The sequence below is a fragment of the Acanthochromis polyacanthus genome, chromosome 20 (genome assembly GCF_021347895.1).
Source record: "Acanthochromis polyacanthus isolate Apoly-LR-REF ecotype Palm Island chromosome 20, KAUST_Apoly_ChrSc, whole genome shotgun sequence".
NCBI classification, from domain to species: Eukaryota; Metazoa; Chordata; class Actinopteri; family Pomacentridae; genus Acanthochromis; species Acanthochromis polyacanthus.
In genome coordinates this window covers 28,997,576-29,017,157 of record NC_067132.1, presented here as the reverse complement: position 1 = coordinate 29,017,157, position 19,582 = coordinate 28,997,576, and the positions used below count along the sequence as shown (strand labels likewise).

At 40.9% G+C, this 19,582-nt stretch overlaps 1 protein-coding gene across 3 annotated transcripts in view; it reads left to right on the top strand.

The window, feature by feature from the left end:
- Positions 1-19,582, top strand: part of dpp6a (dipeptidyl-peptidase 6a) — a 290,499-nt gene that overhangs the window by 62,830 nt on the left and 208,087 nt on the right. The window contains exon 1 of one of the 3 annotated variants that reach the window (XM_051940644.1): positions 8,721-9,234. The exons of the other annotated variants lie outside the window; for them this stretch is intronic. Coding sequence (XP_051796604.1) covers positions 9,184-9,234 — 51 coding nt within the window. The 5' untranslated portion in view covers positions 8,721-9,183. Of the gene's footprint in view, positions 1-8,720; positions 9,235-19,582 lie in introns of those variants that run through there. 3 annotated transcript variants of the gene reach the window in all.

The following is a 19,582-nucleotide window of genomic DNA, read 5'->3' as shown; positions in this document are numbered from 1 at the left end:
AGACGCATCCTTTAGGGACCAAGAATGTCAAATAGTCGTCGACATTTCAGTAAAGTGAAAGTGGTGGACTTTATTGGACATTATTTGTGTGTGTGTGTGTTTTCATCCCATCTCTTTCTCATTTTTCTGCCACCAGAGGAACATTCCTAACTGTGCTCGATGTGACAGGGTCGATTGCGATGTCATGTGCGAAGGCAAAAATCGATGTAAAAAGTGCGTTTAATCTCTGCTCTCTCTCCTTTGGAAACTTTTCTAGAGAAACGTCGAAGCCACAGTGGGCACGGGGATGGTCAGAATCCCTTCTTTCTCCCTCTGTCTGCTGGAAGCGAGTGTTGCTCTGCAGCTGTGATTGATGGAAGTGCTTCATGATGCTTTTTCTCGGCGTAAAATGTAGGTTGAGCCGCACCATATTGTGCTGTTTGGGGGGATTCCTTCGCTTTCTGAAGTGTCAGTCATTGTCCTCCGTGTATTAAAAATGAAAAATTTCCTTGAGCGTTCCACATCGTCTCCTCTTTAGAGAGTACTTACCGACTCTGTTCTCCTCTAAAGCGCCTCTGTAGTAATTGAGATGAGCCACAAGAGAGGAGAAACTTGGAGCCAAGTCAAAACTTTCATCTTTTATTCACAAGCCGTGGCACGAATGCCATTTCAGACTTCTTCATCTTCTCGAATCCTCCCCGAAGATTCTTCCCTCTTCACTCCATGGTATCTCCACATATGGACCTGGCATTATATTCTGATAGACCGCTTAATAACAATTCCAATAAAATATAACAGCAGCGAGTCATTCAGACGTAGGTTTTATTATGAGCAATGGGGCAATTTGGCATAGAAGCATGTGGGTGTTCAAAGAAGGCCCATCACTTATCTAAATAGCACCGAGTCGTACGCTGAATGTCAAGTTATTAACTATGGCTGTAATACAAATTCAATTCAGAGGCCAGATTAAATTAGGGAAATGCTGAACTGCTTGCTAATCAAAAAAATGGGAAGCTGTTTTGAAATGGATTTGCACCACATCATCGTCATTTTTCATCGAGATGATTTCCAGCAGCTGCTTCCTGTTTTTCACCAAACGATGCTCGGATTAAAGCCGACATTCTGCCCTATTAAAAGCCTTACAGCAGCCCAGCGCTTTTTTCCCTCTTCCTCCAGTTGTTTCACCATTTGAAACCCGTTTATGGTTTTTCATTTTAGCTCTGTTCTTTCGCCCTCAGCAGAGGAGTCTTACCTGGTTGGCTCTTGGCTCCATCCAGCCTCATCCTCGTAGACAATATGTTGGAATTGCCTTCTTCAGACCTCAGGGACTTTCTTTCATTTTGTCTCTTCACTCCTTCCTTGTAATCTGGGGGAATTGAAAAGTCAGTGCTCAGTAATGGAATAAATGGGTTTAAAGGGGTTGGGGTGGAGAACCTTATCCAGGTGCTGGTTAGCAGCTCAGGCACAATAACAGGCTTGTGTTTGATGCTCTGTCAAGCGTGGAAACAACACCAACGCTGCATATGTGCTCGTTCTTATCAATCTTTAATGAGTTTTGTTATGTTTTCAGCAATTTTTCTTGTGTTTTCTTTTATTTTTCTAGTTGCACAGATGCTGAAAGGCCTCCTGTGATAATAAATCCACACTAAAAATGTCTAATTTCGCTAAATTAAGCAAACTAGTCTCTTACACAGATGGATAAAGTTAAAATTTAGAACATTAAATAATTCTAGTGTTTAATGGGTTTTTAATCGATGTTTTCTGAATTTTTTTCTTGTTTTTTTACTCCGCCAAGGAGTTATTTGACGATCGGTGTATGTTTGTCTCTCTGTTAGCAACATTACTCAAAAACAAATGACACATTTTTTCAGGATTTCAGTCATTCGCAATGATATAACGACTCGGGCTGCAACTAACAACACGTGGACTAATCATCTGAGCACGATACATCATCAAAAGCGGAAGTGAGCGCGCAATGCAACAGAAATCAGCGTCCGACCGGAGCGCGGAACACGGACGGACGTCGGCGCTGCATCGTGCATATATTAGTATGCATGATGCAGCGCGGACGTCCGCGTTTAGATACAGCTGTATAGTAAACGCTGACATCCGTGTTTACGATAGATCGCGGAGGTCCGCGCTGCATCGTGCATACATGATACATGCACGATGCAGCGCCGACGTCCGTCTGTGTTCCGCGCTCCGGTCGGACGCTGATTTCTGTTGCATTGCGCGCTCACTTCCGCTTTTGAGGACGTATCGTGCTCAGACGATTAGTCGACGCGTCATTAGTTGCAGCCCTAGTAACGACTGAGTGGCCTTGGTAGAGTCCTGCACCCTCCGAGTGCTTTTCTTCTTTATTTTTGCACTTTTAGGACTGCACTTTCAATGTCGTCGTTCTCATACAGTGACAATCAAGAGATTCTGATTCTGAAAATGAATGCATCGATTCGGTCCCCAGCTCTCACGTGTGCATTTCAGACACTTCCTTACATACTTTGTTTATTCATCAACATAATTCGACATGCAAAAACTCATAATCCAAGCGGGAACTCAATTTAAGAAGTTCATTTTCTTGCTTTCGTGATTGGAACTCAGCTAATCACTTGGTCTGCTGAGTCTGTGAACTCTAAAATATGAGCAATTTAAATCCAAGCGCTGCACATCGCATGGATGCCTTTTTTCCTGTTGCCGGAGCGATTACTGCCTCTGTGGGATGAAACATCTGACGTCAGGATGAAAAATGCTTGGCAAGCACCTGAAGCAGGCTTCCAGGTGGACCAGATGGACCTGCTGAGTTTTTACAACATGATTTCCAGAGACATTCTTGAGCTCATTGTTGGTTTTACACTCAGATATCCATAACATGCTCACCATAAATCTCCAGTAGTGCTTGTGCTCCTTTATTAGAGACTTTAATGTGTAATTTTCCACTTTTCTATCTATTTGATCATATTTTTGTGAGAAGCTCCCTTATTCCCTGATCTTATTCTCCTTGCAGTCTGCTTAGCATCGGCTGCTTCTGACATTATCCACCGAGAAGCCGTTCAGTTTGCATTATTTCTCAAATTTCCTTGAATGCTGTGAATTTCAGTGATCCTAAATTCATAATCGAGCTGCAGTTTTGTCTAATTCTGCCATCAAGGACACTGCACCACCGAGTATCGTCCAAACTCTAAAGGTTTGTCTTTTGTGTGCCTCCCCCCCCCCCCCCCCCCCCCCCCCCTCGCTTTACTCTTGAGGCAGTGAATCATAAAAAGATGAGAGGTTGAGGTACGCATTGCTAAACAGGCTCTCCTCCAAAAGCATTCACGGTGTTGCACTCAGCTTGACTCCCCCAAAAAGTGACAGAAGTTGCTGTGTGAAGAATGAACAAGACGAACAGCGGCTCTGTGAAGCTGCATTACATATTGGTGCTTTCACCTCAGTGTTAACAAATGGATGTCACACAGGTTTGTTGGTTTTTAAACCTTCATGCACCCATGTTTTTTGTGCTTTCTGTACCCAGAAACATTGAGAGAGACTTCTAATCGGACGCTTTGGATAGTATAACTGATTTATCAAGCAAATTGCCAGACGTCATCTCATTTTCCTTCATCAGATGTGATAATTTGCTGCATTTCTCGGGTTCATCTTTTAGTTTGAAACTGATCATCAGAAGTGGAAATGAGTTTGAGACGCAGATTCACATTTTAGAGTAAAAAAAAAGTCTTATTAATTGACAAAATAGATGCATTAACACTGGATCTCTGTCTTCACAGCGCAGTGTTTAAAGCTGTGTGAGGAACAGAAGATTCAAGAAGGGACCTTAGTTTTCTGTCTCTTTCAGCTTTATTTTGATTCGAAGGGTTTCGTACTATTCGTGTTGGATTTTTTTGTGTTTGTATTTGTTTTTAAAGCCTCGTAGTTACAGAAATGTTCATTCCAACTGAAAAATGGGACTGTTTCTAAGAAGCAGAAGGTTTAGTTTAATGGACAGTTAAAATACTTTTTGATTTTTTTTTAATTTTAGATTATTTAGTTTGTTTATTTGCCTTATTACGTTCAATGCTTTCGGTATAAATTTTGGTAAAGGTGTGTATTTTTGGGGGGATTTAGAAACTTCAGCCTCCTATATTGCATTAATAATGCACTGTGTAGTGGCAGTGCTCAATAATGCAGAAGGGAGAGACAGAACAAATAAAGCCCGTGTTTGCTCTGTGGGCCAAATATGAATAAATATATATTATGCAGTCTAGTGGGAAAAAAGTAAATTTTGAACCCAATAGGAGCATAAATCTAATAAATCAGAATCAATATTGGTGTTAACCATTGACATATCCCAGCCTGTAATGATGTTCAGAATAATAACTTTCCCTTTGGCACCTGCAATTTTTTCATAAAAAGCAGCAGTGACACCAGCATTAAAAGGGTTAAGAACCTGAAAATCTGTGCATATTTAGTAATTATGTTCAGGACTGATATACTCAAAAATAGATAAGCTATTGAGAGTTAAAAACAATATTAATATAAGTTTTTGATGTGCATGTTTTTGTCTTTGAGGCCCTGAGGGTAATTTTTTTGTGTTACACACCAAGAAAAATAATGCTGTGTCAAAATAAATGTGGCTGTTAATCATTGACACATACTAGTATGTAATAATCCAGAAAAAGAAGGAAAAAAAAAATCCTTTTAGCACTTTCTTTAAAAGAAAATAATATTTTTTTCACAATTTTTTAAAATGAAATGTAGACAAGGGTTAAAAATATAAACATTTATGAATATTTTGTTTAAGAGAGAAGTCATTGAAAGTGAAAATATATCGTATTATAGCAATTATATATTATGTTTTTTGACATTTTGTGGATGTTTTGTCTCAAAGGTTCTAAGTGTAGTTTTTTTTAAATGTTACACTGCATAAAAAAATAATATTGCATCAGAATAAATGTTGGTGTTAATCACTGACACATCCCAGCTTGTTAAAAAAAACAAAAACAACTTTACCATAAGCTCTTATTTTGTAAAAAAGAAGTCATTTTTTTCAGTTTTTTTTTCATGAAATGTAAACAAAGTGGCATTGAAAGTTTTAAAACCCTGGAAATTAATGAATATTTTGTAATCATGTACAGGACTGATGCAGATCAAAATAGATAAATCATAGTAAATGAAAATATTATTACTGTATCATGTTTTTGATGTGGATATTTTTGTCTTTAGGGACCTGAGTGTAACTTTTTAAAATTGCGCTCTAAGCGTTAACATGCTAGTTAGCGCTAAAAGCTAAAAACAAGTGAGGCTAATGGCAACATCATTGGATTCGAGGACATTTGGTCGTAAAATGAGGCACTGGGCGGATTAATATTTGAAACGATGATGGCCTTAGATGAGCAAAATTGAAGAGCTCATCAGAGTTGTTCCAGCTCATCCTGAGGGAGACATGAACGTCCAGCAAATGTGGCAATCCATCCACAAGATGTTGAGACATTTCACTCCAAACCACCAATGTAAATCCGCCGTTGCTGCTCGAGGAAAGGGGATCGGCGAAGTCATTTCAATTCTTCCTCTGGGCGACGTGAATGTCTTGTGCAAAATCCATCCACTCGAGCTGTTTCACCGAGGCCGCGGATAGAAATCACAGCAGTCAGTGGGATTGTGGGAAACTTTTAAAAGTTGTTGAGGGCAGCACTTCCTGGTGCCAGATATGGGTTTTGCACATCAGGTTCCTTAATTTAGTAACTTGGATCAGTGGCGAGCGTCAATACTGACCAGATTGCGCGAAGTGATTTGGGTTTCCATTTATACATTCATTCAATTACAGCAGCCTGTCCACTTTTTAGTGCCGCATCCATTCTTGGCCTCATATTAACTAACATTAAAATGAGTTTATTGACTCATACGCAGCATCGTACACAGAATTTAAATCAGTGGAAATGGTATGGAATCAGCACTTTGGATTGGCAGATGCCCAGAGGCACTCTTGGGGGGGGGAGTTGGATTGGTGCATCTCTGTTGGCCGATCCAGCAAACAGCGTGTCCTCAGCATATTCAGGACCTTTATGCGTTCCATTAGAGGACACTTACAGCTGCTGTTTCAGAAACAGATTTAGTTGAGAATGCATGTTTTTGCAGCAGAGTGAACTTACTTTCTGAGTACTTTTCCTGTGACAGCTTGCATTTCGGTCAACTCTTTGGTAGAAATATCTTAAATCCAGAAAATATGTGCTTGTTTTTTATTACTTATCCAGGTTTTACGTAAAAGCATTTCACTTGTTTGTTTTTGTTGTTGTTATCTGTAATTATCAAAACGAGATATTGCAAGTTGTTACTGCAGTGGATGTTCAGAACTGGAAAGTCAAGGAAGTTCAGAGTTTCTAGCAGCAGTTCTAGATGTTCTATGCAGTCTAATGCATATTCAGTCACACCGGGCTGTTGGCTGTTTCCTCCGTTGTGTTTACAGTTCGGTTTCTCAGCTCGTGTTTGTTTCGCCTTCATGTCGGAGCAGCGAGGCTGTGACTCGGCGGGTCGCTGGGTTGGTGACGATCCGCTCAGAGTGATGCTCTGCTCGCTGTCTAAAGTGCAGCGCTGCGAAAAGAAAATCGAGCTCCCTCTCTGAGGACTGTTCAGAGTGACTCACTGCCTGCTGCAGCATTCAGACTCATCCTTCTTTAAGCAAGAAAGTCTCATTTCTAGTGATAGTGCATTTATCTTAGTGAGGATTGCTATGTTTAAGGCCAATATGCTACTTTTCTTTGTAAATTTCAGGGTATGTAGTTTCATTCAAGGCGACTGCGAAGGCGTTGGATGCTATATTGAAGCACATTTTTCTACAAATTGAGAAAATCGCTCCTATGTCTTGTCTTTGTGCCTAGATAAATGCATTTTTCTGAAGTCTGGCTGCATGTTTTAAGATGTCAGTAGGTTCTATAAGTCTAGATGTTTTTATTTGTGATTGAAATCTTGGCAATCAAAATCTTCCGGTTATGTTAGGAGTTAATTTGGCTTAATTTAAGGAAAATTTTGTATCTTTTTTGCTTTATATCTTGGTTTTGGGCACTGTACTTTTGCAATACAATTTGTCCTTCCTCCTTGTTTCTTGACAAATGTGCTTCTTTCAATTTGGGTTCATGAGTTTTGAGATACTGAGGGGTTCTTTGAGTCCACATATGTTTACTTTTGTATAGAAATCTGGACACGTGAAGTCTTCCTGTTCTGTTGGCAGATCATTTTGGTTATTTTAAGTTATATTCTGCATCTTTTTTTGCTTAATTTCTTGTTTTTCTGAGTTGAACTTTTACCATACAATTTGTCATTCTGGCTCTTTTCTCGGCAAATGTGCTTCTTTCAGTTTGGCTGCACGAGTTTTAAAATATTGATGGGTTCTTTAAGTCCACATATGTTCCCTTGTGCTCGAAAATTTTGGCAAATTACATCTTCCTGTTCTGTTGGCAGACCAGTTTGGTTATTTTAAGTAATACTCTGCATCTTTTTTTGCTTAATTTCTTGTTTTTCTTTGCTGAACTTTTGCAGTGTAATTAGTCGTTCCGGCTCTTTTCTAGGCAATCGTTTTACTTTGGCTTCATAAGTTTTAAGATATTAATTGGTTCTATAAGTCCACATATGTTTACTTGTGCTCGAAAGTTTTGGCAAATGAATAGTTCCTGTTCTGTTGGCGAATCATTTTGGTTATTTTAAGTAATATTTCCCGCACTTTATTGCTTAATTTCTTGTTTTTCTTAGCTGAACTTTTGCAGTATAACTGGTTGTTCTGAGTCTTTTCTTAACTACATCATGACTGAGCTGCATTAATATTGACAAAAGCAAATTAATCTTGACCTAAAACTTGCAGAACTTTTCTTATCACCAGCGTTTGTCCTGAGATAAACCATTCAATCATCTTCAATCCAGGCCGAGAGCCAGCCTCATGGTCGTCTCGCCGCTTGTCATTCACTAGCTGCTGGCCGGGGCGAGCTTTGGGTTACTGCACAACCGGTCGTTCCTCTTTGGCTCTTTGGCTCACCGCGGCGTGGCTATAAACGCTACATAAATTCAGATCGGTCCTGCGCCGTGCCGGGGACCAATCTTCCCGGGGAGGTGGGCGGGTAATTTACGAGGTGCGACTCACAGCACGAATACATCACCGCCACTTTATTACAAGCCATCAGAGGGGCTGATTAAATTGATCTGCAGATTGGGAGACGGGAGCTGACACCTCATCCAGCCCTGCAGAAACACAAACTCCAGTGAAAACTTCGAGGACGGGTTTGATAGCCAATCATTCCAGCGTCATACACCAACTTTTCTTTCTCTTGCGCGTGGACGCTTCTGTGCATTCTGTTGCATTCTCCATTTTTGTTTGTTTGATTTAGTTTCCCGTCTGTTCGCGTGTTTTCCACCTCCCTTCCTCTGTCTGTTTTGCCCACCTGCCAGCTCAGAAACACACACACACACACACACACACACACACACACACACACACACACACACACACACACACACACACACACACACCTTTTGCCTCTCTAAGGCAGTGATGGAGATGTAAAGAATGGTGTTTGGCTGCATGCGCTGGCAGATGTCTCTCTCATGGCCAGACCAACAGATTACATTTAAACCGCCAATTTAGTGCAGGTACTGAACCCGCCAACGGAAAGAAAATGAGGCAAATTCTTGCTTGTGTGGAGAAAGAAAGAAAGGTGGGGATAAGACTGGATCTGGCAGAGTGAGGGAGTAGCCACTGCAGCTACTTCAAGTGAGAGTTTCGAGGAGGCGACTTGTCTCCGAGAGACGAAGACTGATAAACCCTATAAGGGAGGCAGAGTCAATGAGGAAGATCGAGAGGCTGGGAAAAGTCAAAGAGGCATCGGCAGAGCGGTGTGGAAGGAGGGAACGGGATAAAGAGGGGAGGAGAAAGGGGGAGCTACAGCCGGAGCGAGAGAATCTGGGGGAAGCACACGTTTCCAAAGAGCCCATTTTGGCGAATGGATCCCCGCGCATCAGACTGAATCCTGATTGATTGGCCAGCGTTGGGAGTGGAGCTCGGAGTCCGCCAGTCAGCTGACGAGAGGGTCGAGGAGGCAGAGGGTTCCACTAATCCTCCCACTTTAGGAGAAGCCTTCATTCGGCACTTTGTCCAGGGGACTTTTCTGTATTGAAGTAAAAGGGACAACAGAAGAAGAGAGCAGCTTTTGTCTTTTTTCCCCCCTTTTTGTTGCTGTCACTTCAGTCATGTCAATGCTAATTGCCACCCAGCAGATCGATACCACCACCTCCAAAATGGTAAGCTGCTCTCCTGCTCTAGTGTGCATGCTGGAGAACTGTTGAGCCGGATCACTGATGCTGCTGCAGCTCAGTGTCCCTCCTTTATTAGCGCTGTTAGGCCCATGTGGTGTGCATGATGCTTTATTTGCAGGGTGGTTTTGCCACATTTTGGCTGCATTATTGCAAGTTTAGTCCAAAAATAATCACTTAGACATAATATTTTGGAGGATAATTGGAAGCATTTGCGGGCAGGAATCTCATTTTAGTGAAAATATGAATCGTGATTTTAACCGTGTGTCTGCTGCGTCCTGCTGGGTCGGACTCTCTGGACTGTGAGTGTTGTATTATCGGGGTGCAGTGACAGGACGGCTGCACTGTTGATGCTTAACGCTGCCCTCTGGACTCTCCTTCATAACTCGCCGTCCCTCAAGGCTGCCCGGGCGAAAGGTGGAAGTTAAATCCGGCTCTCCACCTGTGTCACAAAATCCCTTTTTCATCTGTTTGTTTAGCCTCCCGGTTTCATCAAAGTTCTGTCACACCAGCGGGTCTGGTGGAGACGTGGGGCGACTCGTTCAGCGGTTGTGCTCGATTGTTTGGGGATGAAATGTGCTTGACAAGTGGCAGCGGCTTGTCTTTTCTTCTGAAATCCTTGTATAACAAAGCTAAAATTAAACTGACTGTGATTTAATGCTGTTGTTACGACAAAAGCTGTGTCTACTGAGTGATGACTTGAAGGGGCTGAATGCATTTTTACGCTTTTAATTTACGTTTTAGATTTTTAATCAGTTGAAACTACTTTGTGGAAATCTGTTTTCACTTTGACATGAAAGAGCTTTTATTTTGGTCAAAAAAGACAAAATTAAGAGAGCTGAACTTTTGCAGTAGAATTTGTCGTTCCTGCTTATTTCTAGACAATCTGCTTCTTTTAGTTTGGAGTTTGAAGATATCGATGGATCCTTGAATCCTACAATCTTTTTACTTGTGATCAAGAATCTTGGCAAATGAAATTTTTCTTATCTGTTAGCACATCATTTTGGTTATTTTAAGTAATATTTATTGTGTTTTTGCTTAATTTCTTGTCTTTCTGAGCTGAAATTTTGCAGCATAATTAGCTGTTTTGGGTCTTTTCTTGACAAATGTGCCTCTTTTTATGTGGCTGCACAAGTTTTAAGCTATCGATGGGTTCTGTGAATCAAATATTTTTCTACAAAATGAGAAAATTGCTCCTATATGAATGAATGAATTATTTTTTTATTGTTGTGTCTTACTTACATTCAGTATGCCCAGCCCTAACATGGGCTTATAAGACACCAAAATACTGAGATAAATACATTTTTCTGAAGTCTTGCTGCATGTTTTAAGCAATCAGAAGGTTCTTTAAGGCTACATGTTTTTAAATCTTCGCAAACAAAATCTTCCATTTATGTTAGGAGTTAATTTTGCTTATTTTTAGGAAAATTTTGCCCCTTTTTGCTTCATTTCTTGTTCTTGAGCGCTGAACTTTTGCAGTATAATTTGTCGTTCCTAAGTTTAGTGTGATTTAGAGTTATTACGACCAAAGGTGCATCTATTAAATGATGACTTGAAGGTGTAGAATACTTATGCAATCCCTAATTTTACATGCTTTTTTAAAAAATTCCTGTCAGAACAGCCAGTGATTCAGTGTTGAAAAGCATTACAAAGCTTTCATTGCTTTCTGTAGGCATTATTTATATCTAAAATAAAACATATAGACTCTAAACAAGCGTAAGAATCGACCAAAAGAAGTGATTTCTGTGCTGATTATTGCAGGGACTCTTCATGTCTTTAAGCTCATGAGGACCAATCCGTGGCCTCGTTTGAACCCCTAGAAAAGCTCATCAAAGTTCTGTCACATCAGCGGGTCTGATGGAGACGTGGCTCGGGCCAGGGGCGACTCATTTCGCGATTGTGTTCGCTTGTTTGGGGATGAAATGCACGCCGCTGCAGCTCACTTGTCATGTGGCCTTGGCTGCAGCGGCTCGTCGCGGGGAAATGAACAAGTTTCACATTCCTCGGAGGATATATGACAAGGAGGCGTCAGGGCTGGGAGGTGGATCACGGCTCTGAGATTCAACAACCTGTGACAACCAAACGCCGCCAGGCACAGCATGGAGCGATGGAACGCAAATAAATTGAGGCACCGGTGCAATAAGAGGGTGCATTTGGGAATGACAGCAGAGATTAAATGAGTTAGCAACATACAGGGAGATGCATTTACATTTTTCAGACACAGCTGAAGTCAGCACTTTGTTGCACATGCTCAGATCGTGTTGAGGCAAGGCTTTAATTATCTGCAGCAGAGGTGTCAAACTCATCTTAGTTCAGGCTCCACATTCAGCCCAATTTGATCTCCAGTGACCAGAAAAATCACAGCATGACAACCTATAAATAACCACAACTCCAAACTTTTCCTTTGTTTTAGCGCAGGAATGTTCACATTTAAGGAATTATCTTTTTACAAAACATTATGAGCATCCTGAAATGTCTTAAGAAAAATACATGCAATTTCATCAACATTCTGCCTCAGTTTATCATTTACACATTACAACTTTCAGACAGAGGGACAAAGAAGGGATTCTGACCATCCTCGTGCCCACTTCGGCTTCGACGTTTCTCTAGAAAAGTTTCCAAAGGAGAGGGAGCAGAGATTAAACGTACTTTTTACATCGATTTTTGCCTTCGCACGTCATCGCAATCGACCCTGTCACATCGAGCACAGTTAGGAATGTCCCTCCGGTGGCAGAAAAATGAGAAAGAGATGGGATGAAAACACACACACACACACACACAGAAATAATGTCCAATAAAGTCCACCACTTTCACTTTACTGAAATGTCGACGACTGTTTGACATTCGTGGTCCCCAGAGGAATGACCCTCACACACCACACACACTGCTGTTCAAAGGTTTGGGGTCATTTAGAAATGTCCTTCTGTTTAAAGGAAAAGCATTTTTTTCACTGAAGATGACATTAAATTAATCAGAAATACAGTGTAGGCCAGGGGTGTCAAACATGAGGCCCGCGGCCCAAAACCAGCCCTCCAGAGGTTCCAATCCGGCCCGGCTTTGTAAAGTGTAAAAATAACAGAGAAGCCCTTAACTGCAGATTGTAAATTAGTAGAGGTGTAAATTAAAAGTAATTCCTAGATCATGACAAGCTGTTTTGATCTTAAAGTAAAATACTAGATTGCTCATTGTTCTTTTTGTCTCTCATTTTTGTAATATTTTGTGTGGTTTTTGTTGTTTTTTTTTTTTTGTCTATTTTTCTCACTTTTGACTCATGTTTTTTGTCATTTTGTTTCCTTTTTGTCTCGCTTGCATTTTTTCAAACATTTTTTGTCTCATTTGTGTCATTTGTCTATTGTTTCGGCGCTTTGTAACTTGTTTTGTCAAAATTTTTATCTCTTTTTTGTTTTGTTTTGTGTTGTGTTATTTTTTTGTGATTTTTGTTTCTCATTTTTCTCATTTTTGTCTTGTTTTAGTTGTTTTGTGTCTTTATTTCACTAAAGCAAAGGGAAACATTTGGAGTTGTGGTTATTTATAGGTTCTTATGCTGTGATCAAACTGGGCTGAATGTGTCCCCTGAATTTTACTTCCCTGCTCGAGACATTGTTCATATGGTGAATGACTATTCTAGCTGTAAACGGCTGGTTTTTAATGGAATATCTCCATAGGGGTAGAGAGGAACATTTCCAGCAACCATCACTCCTGTGTGCTAATGCTACATTGTGTTAGCTAATGGTGTTGAAAGGCTCATTGATGGTTAGAAAACCCTTGTGCAGTTATGTTAGCACATGGATAAAAATGGGAGCTTTCATGGAAAACAAGGAATTGTCTGGATGACCCCAAACTTTTGAATGCTAGTGTAGCTCCGAATAACAGCATTATTAATCTGAGTCTCGTCAACAAAAGGAGTCGCAGTTTTGTTTTGCATCTCGGCCGCTTGTGGACGTTCACGTGTGAACTGTCTGTTTGGAGAAGGACACCACATTATTTCACAGCTGTAGAATCCATTGTTCAAATTCAACAAAGAGAAAGTGCTTTTTTTCCTAAATGTTCTGCTCCATTGACATCTTGTGTCGAGCTGAAATAAGCCGCGTCAGTCTTTGCCTTTAAGCTTCATCTTGATTCACGTCCTGACCGCCCATCCTCTCTCAGTCTGAATCCTTTCTATCAGAAAGTCACCTCCGATACACTTTAGCAGTGATGTGCCGCTTCTCCTCCCTCCTGTCCTGGAGCCTGAGGTCAACTCTTTGATAGGAGCAGATCAGATGATTTACAGTCCGGGAGCAGCGAGTCCAGGCCTGTCTGGCGCTTTTGATGTGCCAGATTTTAATACAAAGACTTTCCCTCCCCGGGCAGACAGCACACATCACTACTCTGTGTAAAGATGTCTCATTTCCTTGCTAATGTGTCTAATTCCAGTCTCTCCGTTCCACCAAAAAATGGCTTCCAGCTCATGAACTGCTATACCTCACTTTACACAGCAGAGAGGCTTTACTGGCTAAAGAAGGAAGAGAAAAAAGAGTGCAGGAATGTGTATGTTTAATGATATTTTGATGGAAATACAAATGTTATCGGAAAGCGCTTTTCTGTGATATATAGCAGATTTGTTGGGGGATATATTAGGAAAAAAAAAGGCGTGATTCGGTATTGATTCTTTTGGAAACGACAGATGATTGACTGCAACACGCAGCAAAGGCTGAAATATGAATAAGCGATTTTTCTCTGCGGACATTTGTCTCCTCTGTGGCATTTAAGTCCTACTTCTCCCCCCAAATAAATCGATAATTACTTTAAATCTGCAGGTTTTCTATATCATTTTTTAGTCATTCACACAACCTTTGTGCTTTCCGAGCCAGAATACTAAACAAAACAAACACAAAATAAAAGGGCTGAGTGGAGAAATGACTAATGTGGAATTGAATGTATTGATTTTTTTTTTGTGCTAATTGAAGCCGTGGCTAATGCATTCTGGCCAGTTCAGTTGGCCTCGAGTCAAAATTGTGACTGAAATCTGCTCGTAAAACAAATTAAAAAGCCATCAGATAATGACAGCAGGTTGCTGTAGTCATACCAAAGCTTTTCCACCGCCGCGGATGTGTTTACTGGACGTGTTCAGCAAGTTTAAAGGCTGGCAGGCAAATTCATCGCAACTTTTCATCTTCAGAGACTATCCCCTTTCATTCATTGTTTCCCCTTCAGTGTGTGTTTTTCCTCGGTCCTGCCGTCTCTAAACCTATCACAGTTATGATTTGAGGACATCTGGAGGTGCAAACAAACACGGGGCTCGGCTGTGTGTCGAGCTGCAGTCGACGGCGCTCGCAGGAAAACAACAGCAAGACAAATGACAGAGTAATAAGTGAGGCAGCTGCAGCCAGACGCCCGGCTACTTACTGTATTTTAATGCCTCTCGTCTGATAAGTCGCTAATGAAGCGACTGGAGCAGCATTAAATCTGTTTAATAAGCAGCAGCCCACAAACTGGCTCGTAGCGAACCGTCAAACAGAGTTAAATTCTAGTGAGGAGACCAAAGTTTTCTGTCGGACTGAATCTGAATGTGCAATAAAATGTGAGTCAGATTTGAACATTTAATAGTTTGAATTAGCAGGAAACTCAAGCTGTCTGTTTGTTTTGTTTGTTATGATCTAACCGCTAGGGTCAGCTGAGTGCAACAAAAACAACCACATGTAATTGGTTTGTGAAAGCAATTTATTGCCAAGTAACACAAAAGGGGTCAAACAAAAAGAAAACAGGGCTGGTGGATGTTGAACCAAATAAAATCAAACAAACAACAGAGTCATCAGCCTAGCTAAGAAAATGCACACGAAGTCCTAGTCAAACTCAAAAACCAAAATTCCAAAAACACGTGCCAACTTCTGTCTCCTATGTTCTAGATCTCAGAGCAAGCTGAGATCTAGAACATAGGTCACACAAGACACAAGAAGCTTCTCACCGAATTAGTCGACTACTAGCTGGAGCTACAGTCTTCACCAACACTGGTAGCTCTTCACTGAAATAGCAGCCGCAAACAGAAGCTATATTGCAGGTAGACACCCCTCAGTGGCTACAGAACCTAAGAAACCCACAGAACACAAAGACTGAAGAGGCACCAGAGCAAACTGGTCACGTTAAAGCCCAAATCACTGCCAAAATCTAATCACTTGGTCTTTGTGTCATTTCTGAACTTCCCTGAAAATTTCATCCAAATTCAGTAGTGTGTTTTTGAGTAATGTTTCACCCAGACAGACAGACGGACGCCCATCGTAACATAACTCTGCCACATTCCTTGACGAAGACAACACGCAACTTAAGAGCGCTAGTCCCACAGCCCAGTTCAATGCTCGGCTGCATGGAAAGAAATCAAATTTCTCGATTTTGAACAAACTATTTAAGTTGCAAACCTGAGTTGTGATGAGTTGTGATAACATGGTAATGTAAGTAATTGCATAAACTTGGTATTGTGTGTAATTCAAACTCGGGTTTTAGGATTAGTTGAGTTAAAACTAAATTTAAGTCGAGTTAACTTCAGGGATTTGGCTTTAAAAATGAATTTCTCTTCAGCTTGAGGTCAAGTCTCCTTGTCTTCGTACTAAACGTTGAAGCAATGTAATTTTTTAACAATCCGACTGCCTAAAAACTTTTAAAAATCCTTTTGAAAAGAAGGAAATGCTACTTGGAGCAACTTAATTTTTATCAGTAATCAACTTAAAACTCGTGACTATGCTACCAATCATTGAAATAATAAAAAATAATTAAATAATAATTATTTAAAATAATAATTAAAAACACTTAAGTCCCCCAATTCATAACATAATTTAGTAAAAGTCATCTCAACTCAAATAGACTGATGGATAATGTTGTGTTATTTTATCATTATTTTTATAGAGGCCAAACATTATATTTTACAATGCAGAGAGAGCAAAAGAAATGTATTAATTGGCACTTAATAGTACAATAATAATTCCATAATTCCTACCAACATGCTGCTGTAAAACCGGTACATCGTCTTTAGTACAGTGAAGTGGTTCCCCCTTTAGAAAAAACAAAAGTTCACGTCCTGATCGCACAATTTGTATCAATTTCTATCGATCATCAATCACCCAAGTTGAACTTCAGTGAAATAAAGGTCAGCAAGCTCCTATTTTCCCTTCATAAATCATAATAATTCAACTTGTTTCACTTCAGGCTCTTCCCTTTCTCATTTACCCCTGCATACGAGGTCTACACTGCCTGAGTATATTAGCATGCTAACAAGTGCTAATATGTTCCAAACAGGAAGTAGCAACAAAACTGATGGGAATATCATTGGATTTAGACACAAGTAAAAGTTCTGGAAGAGGAAAGTGCCTCTCTGGTCATGGATGAAAGCCCTAAAAACTCATTTCTGTGCATTGGAAGTTTTTTTTCCCCATCAGAATAATCCCTTCATGCCTTAAATGGGCTTAGACACAACTCTACACAGCGCATGCTAACTCTGCCACTTCCGTATTTTTCTCATAATGTGTCTTTCAACTTTCAAAAAACACCAGATGGAGATGTCATAAAGGTAGAAAACTTTACTTTTACCGCAGGAAGTCTTGAGGTTGCCAAAGTTTTTCAACTCGATCTGCTGAAAACCTAAAACATCACAGGAGGGTTTATCCTCTTTAGACGAAGAGGTTTTGCACAAGATCATCATGCAATCCTTTTATTTGCACTAAGAATATTTAAATATTTCTCTCAGTTGGGACCTTATTTAGCTTCAGACATGATGTCATCTATAGAAGACGATTGTTAAGGCTGTTTCAGACGAAGCTAGTGAGAACATTTTCAGATTTTGTTTGGTTATTTAGTGCACACCCAGAACCTCTATCTACCTCACACAGTAGCTGGTCGTCTTCAACTTCAGATTTGCTTCTTTCACTTCCTGCTGCTGGATTTGTTGGTTTATTGCTGAGCTGCCAGAATGACGAATCAACCCTCAGCAAACAGACTTTTTCTACTTGGACCACCATCTCCACCATACGTGAAATTATTCTGCTGGCCCTGTCTGGGAAATGGGATCCAAGTCAACAGAGAAGCATGAGATAACCGAAATTCATTTTTTTCATTTTTTCCTCCTCTCCTCTCCTCTCCTCTCCTCTCCTCTCCTCTCCTCTCCTCTCCTCTCCTCTCCTCTCCTCTCCTCTCCTCTCCTCTCCTCTCCATTTCCCTCCTCTCTGCAAATTACCTTTGTGCTTCTTACACTTTCTACGTGCTCGATGCTCCAGCCGTCGTCCCATCCCTTCCTCCCTCTCTTCAAGCCTTCCTCCCTGCTCTTGCTGTCCCTCTAAATTTCCCGGGGACTTTATCTCGCCCATTTCAAATAGGATTTCGACTCAATTTGCCATGCTTCGTGTCACTTTTGCTGCAGGAATCCCGCCGTTGATATAGACGCGTCACAAAAAACCTGCCGAATGAGCAAAAATGTGATTCGTCCAAACTTTCCCCCTCACCTCATGTTGTATTTGTCATTTCTGAGATTTGTTTCCGACGCTCCGATTCGTCGCGAAAAGCGTCGGGGGAGTTGGCATTGGGTGGACGAGGGTGTCCATCAAAAGGGGAGGCGCTGCCAGTCGGATCGGGGCGGGTGGTTCCGCGGCCCGGCAAGTGACAGCACCTATTAATTTGGCCATTTAATTTTAAGTCCAACAGCGTCAGGCTCCAGCACCTTCAATCTCGGCCTGTCATTCAAAACAAACCTCCAGCCGGCAGCCGCCAACACACTCTCACACACAAACAGGAGAGAAAAGGCTTTTAATCTAAAGCCCAAACTTCGCCCCGGTGCCTCACCTACGAAATGCGACCGCCGAGAAAGAAGCCCTTAAATCAATCAGACTTCGACTCCGGCCCGTTTCAAACTGCCTCCGCGACATCTTGGCGATACTTAGGGACAGATGTCAGGGTGTGTAAAACGGCTGCAGTTGCAAATTGGGCAGTCTGGTCATGAAGCAGAGGTCCAACAGGCCCACATATCCCAGTAATGGCCAGATTGATCCTCCCTTCTGTGAAGCTCGGGATTGAAGGTGGAGGTTTATGACAGTATTCGCAGTGAGAAATGGACTGCAACAGAGAAATGTGACACCACAGTATAAATTCATGAGTTCTCGCTCTTTTCTCTCCCTCACCTGAACTTTTGCTCCCGCTGTGAACGGCTGCTCCCATCACAGCTTCAATGAGGCCACTTTCTTCTGCTCTGACAAGGTCACACTTGTCTTTTACCTCATATAGAGTTGCAAAACTTTTGCCTCTCTCTCTTTCTGTTTCGACTCCGCCAGCTGGACTGATTACTAGAGCGCCATATGTGTGAATTCAATCACAGAAGCGACGCCATATGACTCCTCTCCACTGAAGTTTTCTCGTTCTTTTCAGAGAGTCGGTTCGCATTAGAATGTTTTTACATTCACTTCAGAATGTGCATATGTTGCTCAATGCCATGATTCTAAAGTAAATAAAGTGATTTTTTTCAACTTATACACCACCGTTCAAAAGTTTGGAGCCACCCAGGCAATTTCATGTTTTCCATGAAAGCTCACACTTTTCTAAAATTATTGGACGATTTTATGTTACTTTGGAGAAGTTTCAAGAGGTTTAGAGAGATTGAGAGGAAAATCAAACCTACTGGTTCAGTAAAATAAATGCAGCTCGGCTCAGCAACAGTAAAGAGAGGAGAGATACAATGAAGATGCATTCAGCATGGTGAAACATCTCTCTACAGATGATGAACAGAGACTCAAAACTGGACTGAAACTTGTCCAGAATGACAAGAAAACATCTTAAAAATGATTCCAATTGTTCACAATGATTCAAAAATTATGATTTTGAACAGATTCTGAGTCATTTTCAACTAATATAAAGTGATTTTCAACTGTTTTCAAGTAGCACAAGGGTTTTGTAATCATTGATTTAAAAAAAAATCCAAAAAGATGTCACTGTAAACCTCTTTCTTACAGCCCAGATTCAGATTCAGACAGTTATTGGTGCCGACTGCAGTTTTTACTCATTTCTTCTCCCGGCATCGAGGATGTCTGCTGAACGATGCAACAGCAACACAGACAACCAGGTTTTATTGTCATTTTTGTGTTTTTTTGCTTATTTTTTGCTTCAGAATGTATACATGGAGTCATTTTCTTCCAGTAAAGTTGTTTTTTTTTTTGTAATTTGCATCTAGATCTGATTCATTTACTTTATCACCAGATAGTAATTTGCAACTTTGTAACTTAGCAATCATTCTAATCATTTCCAAGCAAAAATGCCAAAAATTCAGCTACATTTTTACATGGAGTTGGACCAAAGCTGCTCTCGAAGTAAAAATGATTTGCGC